The 7,450-nt window shown below is 37.3% G+C and overlaps 1 protein-coding gene across 1 annotated transcript; it reads left to right on the top strand.

Moving 5' to 3' along the window:
• The first annotated feature begins 210 nt into the window (after positions 1-210).
• On the top strand, positions 211-570 carry LOC131163351 (uncharacterized). The gene has a single exon (XM_058119948.1). It carries the CDS (start codon positions 211-213, stop codon positions 568-570), a length of 360 nt encoding a protein of 119 aa, XP_057975931.1.
• Positions 571-7,450: the final 6,880 nt, after the last annotated feature.

Below are 7,450 nucleotides of genomic sequence, written 5' to 3'. Positions count from 1 at the left end.
CAATCCTTCCAGCTCATACTTGCATGCATACCTAAATCTGAGTCTCCTCTCCCCAACCCACGTTATAATCACCACCTCCCCACCTCCTCCCCACCTCCTCTATTAATGTAGATCAATTCATTTCTCAAACCTTTTCTCTGCTTCCTCTCTCCCACAATATATCGATCCACGACGAACGCACCCGCGCCCTTCTTCATTAATATCATCAGCATGAGCTTGAACTGCCTAACCTGCCCCACCATGCAAAGAACAGACTCGGACGGCAATACTAGATATGAGCCCTACAAGCCTCCAATGATACTTTGTTGCCCCAAGATTAGTCGGAACTGGTCCGGGAACTTAGCCCCGCCACCTTACGAGGAAATGAGAAGTGGGCCTTTTGCAAAGAAAGCGAAGAAGAGCCACCGACACCTCCGCAGCACCAACGATGCAATGCTCGAGGGGGCATTCATGGAGGAGGAGAACACCGAGCCGAGGCTGGTGCGGAGCTGCGGGATGAGAAGGGATTGGAGCTTTGAGGATCTGAGGCAGAGAAAAGGTGACAGCCGATGTTGGGCAAGGAAATATTGATCGTTCATGCGTGTGTGTGCATGTATATATATGCATCGTTTATTCACCACCTTGCTTGCAAAATTTGTACCCTCTCCATTATTTTCCTTTTACATTAGGATGATTACTGTATTTTTAGTACATATATTGTGTGATATATGTGTTGAGCCAATGGAGAATATTGCAGATGCGCTGCTTGCAATTGATCAAATGGGTGGAAGAAGGTTTCTCAGTTTTGAATGTGTACGTTGTGCATTGCAATTAAGGGTTTAGACCAATTATCATTAATTAATTTCCTTCTTGTTTGTGTTCGTGGGCAAAAAATCCATATATTCATGAATATTTCAATCGATGCACACCCCAACGTAGCCAATCATTTTACAATCAGATCGGTAGTTTCCCCTTATTTAAAAAAAAAAAACATATATATATCAAGAATTTTCAGTTTATGATTTTATATGGGTATTCGTTGCGCTCTCTCCGTCCTATCCTTTATATAGGGTGACATTGTTGTCCTCAGCTTATTCAATCAGAAGAAAAGTTCAACTAAACCAATTAGTTTGTATATTCACGTGGTTTATTTATTGCTTATAAGTCTTCCATGTTTTTTGTTTTTTGGTTCCCCTAGCTAGCTAGCTATCAATCAATTTTCCTCTTGCTAGATTGAATTGTAACCAAGTGGGTCGATTAAGGAGATAAAAAAAAAAAAACTAATTAAAATCATGCATGAATAAATCTTTGAGACTGAAGAAAGTGTCGCTTACAGAAATTAAAACAAGATAAATATTGAAGCTATGCCGCAAATAATATATTATATTTTCACAACTTCCGTATATGTAGTTATGCTCATATATATATATATATATACACACGGAGAAACCCCTTATTCAAAAATTTCACAATTTGAAGCTGTAGATATTGGGGTACCATCAAATTATAGAATAGCCATAATGACCATATATAGCTGAATGTGTAAGATCTGATTTTGTAAAATGTTATCAACATGCATGCTACCTAGTTTTCTTCCATCGCACGCATTTGACAGTGGCTTAATAACTAATCATGATGGATGGTATGGCCAATGGCCATAATCAAGTCTTGTTGAGTGGCAATATATATATACATACGCACACACACGAAACGAGAGAAGGACATAAACAAAGAAAATCCAGAACTAAAAACACCCAGCGAAATATAAACACAGCACAGAAAGCCAATGAAAGACCCTGGATCGGCCGTGAGAAAAGATAGATGCAAGAAATTAATCCTGAAAGCTTAATTTGCAAGGCTTCAGCAACAGGAGACCATTGGAACAGTAAAGTCTCAGCACACAGCACCACGTATATCTTTGCCTATTGCAAATTAATTTACATGTTTGATGTGTGGGAATGGAATGGAATTGAGTAATGTTGGAAATTAAAAATAAATAAATAAATTAAACTTGATGTATATTCATTGTGTTTGGTTCAAGTATATGAAAAGTCTTTTAAATTGAGAATTGCAATTATTATGGATTTATGTACTAGATTCTAAGTGAGGCCTATATATAGACATGTACTCTACTTATTTGAGTCAAGTAGAACAAATTAAAAACATCAAAATGCTAATCTTTTATCCACTTCTCTCCATTTACTTTGCATCCTCTATTTCTAAGAAAGTGGTATAAGAGCTTAACGTGTATCTAGTGTTTCAAATGATGACAAATCCATTTTAAATCCCTCTCCTTACCAAAGATAATTTTGATAATTGGAGTATTTGAATGGAAACCTTACTTGGATCTCAAGATGTTTGGGAGATAGTTGAAAAAGGCTACATAGAATCACAAGATGGGGTTACCTTGAATGATGCACGGAAGGATCCTTTAAAAGATTCAAGAAAGAAGGATCAGAAGGCGCTCTCCCTCATACATCATGGTTTGGATGAAGTTATATTTGAAAATTTTTCTAGTGTAACTTCTTCAAAACAAGCACGGGATAGCCTACAAAACTCGTAAAATGAGTCGATAAAGTGATAAAAGTTCATCTCCAAATACTAAGAGGTGAGTTTGAAACACCACACATGAAAGATTTTGAATTCATTTTTAATTACTTTTCAAGACTTTTGGGTATTGTTAACCAAATGAGAAGATACAACAACAACAAAATCAAGACTTAAGTCCCACTAGGTGGGGTTGGTTATATGAATCATTTTCCGTCAATTTATGCGATCATGGAACATTTTTTTTTTTGTTTGCAGATTCAAGACTATTAAATCCTTACTTACTATATCATTCCAAGTTAATTTAGTTCTACCCCTACTCCTTCTACTGCCCCAACAGTAACTAATTCACTCTTCGTCATTGACGCACTATGTGGCCTACATTGGAAGTGTCCATACCATTTAAGTCGTCTCTCTCTTATCTTATTTTCTATAGGAATTACAACTGACTTACTACGAATGTGTTCATGCATTTTTATCTTGGAAAATTTTACTTATTTAAAATATTTTTCTTCTTCGTCGCCCAACATTCTAATCAATGTAGCATAACTGGTCTTATAGTCCTCCTATAAAACTTTCCTTTTAATTTTAAGGATATTCTATTATCACAAAGCATATTTGAAACACTTCTTTATTTTACTCAACCTACTTTAATTCTTTGCATTACATCATCTTCAATTTATCCTTCACCTTGCATAATAGATTCAAGATATCGAAATCTACAAGTGTTATTTATTTCTTCATCATCTAGTTTAACTTTGTCTTCAATATTCCTCCTACCATTACTGAAATTATATTTCATATATTCAGTCTTATTTCTACTTAACCAAATGAGAAGATATGGTGAAGATTTGCAAGATGCTCGAGTGACCAAAAAAAAAATCCTCTAATCATTGGACCCAAAATTCAATTATGTTGTTGTAGCCATTGAAGAATCCAATGATTTTGAATCCATGATGGTTGATCAACTCATGGGGTCTTTGTAAGCCCATGGAGAAAGTCTTATTAAGAAGAAGCAAAAATCATTGAAGCAAGCTCTCAAAACCAAACTTTCTTTCAAGGACAGAGAAGAAATTTATGAAAGAAGAGGGCAAGGTCATGGTATGAGGTCAATGAAGAGGAAGATGAAGTGATTCCAACTCATCCAATAATGATGATAGGAATCAAAATTATCAATTTATTAAAGGACGTGGAAAAGGATCAAACTTGAGAAGACAAAGGTATGCAAAATTTTAAATTATTAGATGTTGTAATTGCAACAAATATGGTCATTATTCATATGAGTGTAAAACTCTTGACAATGTTGAAGAAATGAACAATTGTGTTGGAGAAGAAAATGAAAAGGTCAAGCATACTCTACTGCTAGCATACAAAAGAGATAGAGGAGAAGAAAAGAACACATAGTATCTTGACACTAGAGCAAGTAATTATATGTGTAAAAATAAGAATCTTTTCATGGAGCTAGATGAGTCGGTAAGTGGGAATTTTACATATGGAGACTTGTCCAAGATTTAACCAAGGGGGAAATGTAAATTATTAATTCAGCTAAAATATGGAAGACATCAATTCATCACTATTGTATACTATGTACCAAATATGAAGAATAAAATTTAATGTTTGGGACAACTCTTAGAAAAAGGATACAATATCCCCATGAAAGATCATAATCTTTTGATAAGAGATTCTAAAAATTGCTTGGTCACAAAAGTGATGACGACGGAAAATAGAATGTTTAAACTAAACACTCAAACTAATGTTGATAAATGTTTGAAGACTTGCTTGAATGTTTCCTCCTAGATTTGCGTTGTGCAAAGATTACCAATGCACAACAGAAATACAAATCAAATCGAATTGTGCAATGCAGCAACCAACGATGAATAATACGGAAACAATCAATCACACAGATAATAAAAGAAAGAAAATAATCAATGACAAAAGAGATTATGTGGTTCAACAATGTTCCTACGTCCATAGGAGCAGACGAATGATTTTCACTATCTTAACAAACAAGGGTTACAATATTGTTTATATGCTAACCCTATGGATATAAAATGCTTAGAAAGTTCATAAAGTGCCCTTATAGCAATCCCCAAAGGAAAATCCTCCGAAATCTCCAATCTACTGATCTTCCTGATTCAAAATCCGTAATCAATGCCAAACAAGATCATCGATGGCTTTAGGCAACCTGTTGATGGCTTAATATCAAGACTGAAACATGAAGACTAAAACCATCCACGGTTTCATGCAAACCATCGATTGTTATCTCCTAAGGGTAAACTGTTGACCAAATTGTCGACGGTTTCTTCTTGTAGTCCAGTTCCTTGTTCTTGCTTCACCATGCTTTCCCTGTGCATGTATTCCACTCAATATATGCCACATAATCCAACAATTTCCACCTTGGCGATAATCACCCCTTAGGAGAAATATGAAGCATAATCCACAGCTCCACCTGGGACAGTAGATTGGAACGTCTCCCATCTAGCACCTGGAGATGTTAATCAAGTCCAAGAAATGCTTGAACTTGTCCGTTGTAACACGTTTTGTTAACATATCTATTGCATTCTTAGACATGTGAATTTTTTCAAGTAGTAGTTCACCAAAAGCAACCAGTTCCCTGATCCTGCGAAATCGCACATCTATGTGCTTAGTCCTTATATGAAACACTTGGTACTTCGCCAAATAGATGGCACTTTGACTATCACAATGCATCAAAACTCCACCTTGCTGGATACCCAACTCCTTGATCAGTCCTGTAAGCCACAAAACTTCCTTGCCGGCCTCAGCCACTACTATGTGCTTCAATTCAGTAGTAGATAAAGCAACAAGTGATTGCCCATGGACCTCCAACAAATATGCCCTCCCATAAGGGTGAATACATACCCTGTGGTGGACCTGCTATCATCCAAGTTCCCTATATAGTCTTCATCCACATAACCTACAACTCAAGGATCACCCTTTTGTCTACTTAACATAATACCATAGTCTGTTGTACCCCTCAAGTACTATCTGAGAATTTACTTGATTGAATCTCAATTTTGTCGACACGAATTCGAAAAAAACTTTGCTCACCACACTAATAGTTTGTGCTAGGTCCGGTCTTGTACATACCATAGCATACATCAGAAACCCCACTGCACTGGCATAGGGGACCTTCAACATGTCATGAATGCCATCATCCGTCTTTGGGCACTGGGCGGTTAACCTAAGATGATTCTCTAACTATGTACTCACTGGTTTAGCATTAACCATGCCAAACCTCTCCAACACCTTCTCCACATAGCTGCCCTGAGATAACCACAATCTCCTTAAAGCTTTGTCCCTGTGAATCTCCATCTTAAGAATCTTCTTGGCCGCACCCAAGTCTTTCATGTCAAACTCTTTACTCAATAGAGTCATCAACTAATTTATCTCAGTCATATTCCTCGTAGAAATCAGCATTTCATCAACATTAAACAATAAAAATATAAGTGAGCTGTCCTTAGGATTCCTCACATAGACGCAACAATCATACTCACACCTCCTGTAGCCAATCCGGATCATGTAGGAGTCAAAGCATTTGTACCATTGCCTTGGAGACTACTTCAATCTGTAAAGTAATTTCTTCAATTTAAAAATTAAGTGCTCCTGTCCAAGTTGAATAAACCCTTCTAGTTGTACCTTGTAAATCAGATCCTCCAAATCACCATGGAGAAACGCTATATTTACATCCATCTACTCCAAATTCATGTCGTAATGTGCCACCAATCCCAATACTACCCTGATGGAATTGTGTCTGACCGCAAGGGAGAATATATCATCATAATCAACCCTTTTCTCTGTGAGTAGCCCTTTGCTACTAATTGAACCTTGAACTTCTCTCTTTCTTTTTCTGAAACTACTTCTTTCTTCCCATAGACCCATTTGCATCCTATTACCCTCTTTCCTTTGGGAAGCTCCACCAATTCCCACATCTGGTTCTTATGCAAGGACTCCATCTCCTCCACCATAGCACCCATCCATCCACTTTTTTGCATCACCTCCTGAAAAGTAGTAGGATCCCCGCTACTAGTAATAAGTGCATAAGACACTAGATCATCAAATTCGTACCTCGAAGGTGGCCTAATAGTGTGTCTGGGTCTATCTACAACTATACTATGTTGCTGTTGGTCTCCTGAGCTAGAACTCCTTGCATCTTGACCATTGTCAGCTCCACCTTGAGTTTCTAACTCCACCTGCACCACATGTTCATTGCTATAGTAGTTTTCTGGCACCTATTTCTCTTCTTCTTACTGAGTATGCCTTAACATGGCTTTCTCATAAATAAAAAAAAAATAGCGACTCTAATGATCACCACCTTGTTTGCCTTTGGATCCCACATCTCGAACCCTTTCACCCCTTTATGATACCCCATAAAGATGCATGGTCTAGAATTTGCCTCAAGCTTTAATCTTTCCTTACTAGGAATGTGCACATAAGTTGGACACCCAAATACTCTCAAATCACAGTAGTCTACCTCGATTCCTATCCACACCTCCTATGCAACTTTCCCATCTAGTGCCGCCCTTGTTGATTTGTTAATCAAGAAACACACCATATTTACTGCCTCTTCCTAGAAGTTCTTCGCGAGCCCTTCATTCAACTTGAGACATCGAGCTCTTTCAGTTATGGTTCAGTTAATCCTTTTCACCACATTATTTTGTTGTGGTGTCTTGCATTCTGTGAAATGTCTCATATTGCCATGGTGCTCGCACAACTCCATGAACCTCGAATCACTGTACTCATTTCCATTGTCTATCATGAGGCATTTAATCTTTCTCTTGATCTAGTTTTCCACCTCAGCTTTACACAATTTCAACTTGGCAAATGTCTCTAACTTGTGCCACATGAAGTACACCCAAATCTATCGTGAATAATCATCAATGAAACTCACGAAGTACATAAGCCC

This window comes from Malania oleifera, chromosome 9, assembly GCF_029873635.1.
Source record: "Malania oleifera isolate guangnan ecotype guangnan chromosome 9, ASM2987363v1, whole genome shotgun sequence".
NCBI lineage: Eukaryota > Viridiplantae > Streptophyta > Magnoliopsida > Santalales > Ximeniaceae > Malania > Malania oleifera.
Note: the sequence above shows the minus strand (reverse complement) of the source record. Positions and strands in the feature narration are given on the sequence as shown.